Source organism: Sarcophilus harrisii, chromosome 2 (genome assembly GCF_902635505.1).
Source record: "Sarcophilus harrisii chromosome 2, mSarHar1.11, whole genome shotgun sequence".
Taxonomy (NCBI): domain Eukaryota; kingdom Metazoa; phylum Chordata; class Mammalia; order Dasyuromorphia; family Dasyuridae; genus Sarcophilus; species Sarcophilus harrisii.
Window position 1 is genome coordinate 445,953,973 of NC_045427.1, and position 1,827 is coordinate 445,955,799.

General features: G+C 37.2%; 1 protein-coding gene across 1 annotated transcript; it reads left to right on the forward strand.

Moving 5' to 3' along the window:
* The first annotated feature begins 580 nt into the window (after positions 1 to 580).
* LOC100917912 (olfactory receptor 5V1-like) lies at positions 581 to 1,510 on the forward strand. Its single transcript, XM_012540914.1, has one exon. The coding sequence runs from the start codon at positions 581 to 583 to the stop codon at positions 1,508 to 1,510; it is 930 nt and encodes a 309-aa protein (XP_012396368.1).
* The last annotated feature ends 317 nt before the right edge of the window (positions 1,511 to 1,827 follow it).

Genomic DNA, 1,827 nt, shown 5'->3' on the forward strand with positions numbered 1-1,827 from the left:
AGAAGATCTAATCACTAGTCTCCAGATCTCAAGTTCATTGTTCTTTCCACAGTACTCTGCTTTCTCTCAGAGATGAAATCATAGGATTCAGAGCAGGAAAGGACTTTAGAGATCATTTAATTCATTATCTTAATTTTACAAATAAGGAAATGGAGGCCCAGAGAATTTATATCTTTTATGAAATTTTTTTAATAAAAAAATAAATTTTCAAAGTCATACTGGCAAGAAGCAAAACTTAGATTGTAAGCCAACATTTTCAGATTCCAAATCTAACACTTATGTACTAACCTATTTGCTTCTGCCTCAGAGGTATAATCTTCTACCTTTAAAACAAAGCTTCATGATCATGTACTATCATAGTGTCAGTGTTTATGTATTTAGTAATAATTTACATCATTGTTGACTATATTTAAAAAAGAACCTAAGAAATCAAATTTCAGAAGCCTCTGAAAAAATCACCTCTGCAGGTCTTGGGATTTGTATAAAAAGAGTTTTATATCTCAGTATTGTCTCAGGGTTTTAGATGACATCTTATCTCTTTTTTTCCTCCTTCAGGTAAACATTAATGTCCTTAATCCTGATGGCCACCCATAATTACACTTCAGTGACTGAATTTGTTTTCTTGGGTTTGACTAACCGACTGGATATGCAACCAGTCATCTTTGCAGTCATCTTTATAATGTATCTAATTACAGTAGTGGGTAATTCCTTGATCATTACTGTAACCTGGATAGACCCCAAGCTCAAAACTCCTATGTACTTCCTCTTGAGTCAGCTCTCCACTGTTGACATCTGTTTCACCACCATCACTGTCCCCCAACTGCTGATTCACACCTTCTCCAAGAACAAGACTATCTCTTTTACTCAGTGTATGACTCAGGTCTTTTTCTTTGTAGCTACAGGTAACATGGAAGGTTACCTATTGGCAGCTATGGCCTATGACCGTTATGTGGCTATTTGTAATCCTTTGCGTTATGGGGTCATCATGACCCAGAAATTATGTATTTGTGTAGTCCTGGTATCTTGGTTTCTCATGTTCTTGAATTCTCTTTTACATACCATCCTTGTCTCAAGACTTCATTTTTGTAATAATCACATTTTACACTTTTTCTGTGATGTCCCTCCCCTGATGCAACTCTCCTGCTCCCGCCCTATCATTAATGAACTGGTGCTTCTAACAGAAGGGGCTACAGTGACTCTCTCTCCATTTGTCTTTATTCTGGCCTCTTATGTCTGCATTGTTGTCACTGTGCTTGGTCTACGTTCAACTGCAGGTTTACGCAAAGCTGTCTCCACGTGTGGCTCTCACATTGTGGTTGTGACATTATTCTATGGAACTGTTATCCGGCTTTACTTCCAACCAGTCAGTAACTATACCCTGGACCGGGATCGACAGGTAGCAGTCTTCTATACAGTGGTTACTCCTATGCTGAACCCTATCATCTATAGCCTGAGGAATAAAGAGGTGAAAGGTGCTCTCCAGAGAACTCTGAGCAAGATCTTCCAGTAAATATGCAGCTAACTCTGCTTTGGCCACTTCATCTAATATACAAACAAATATATACATTCTAGGCAACTAGATGGGGGAATGGAGAACATGCCTTTGTTTTTTGTTTTTGTTTTTGTTTTTGTTTTTTTTAGAGATAAAGAAACTTTAATGCATAAAGGATCTGTTATTTCCTATCCAATTTTTTCTTTCATGAGGCAGATTAGTTTATCTCTGTGTTTTTAGTATATGATCTTCATGAACTTCTGTAGTTGAATACATTTATCACATTGTAGCAACCATCTGGCCATAAGCTCCTGTGACATTAGTTAGTTAGGCTG

What these genes read in the sequence shown, in the direction of transcription:
- LOC100917912 (XM_012540914.1), top strand. Translation starts at nt 581, where the DNA reads ATGGCCACCCATAATTACACTTCAGTGACTGAATTTGTTTTCTTGGGT.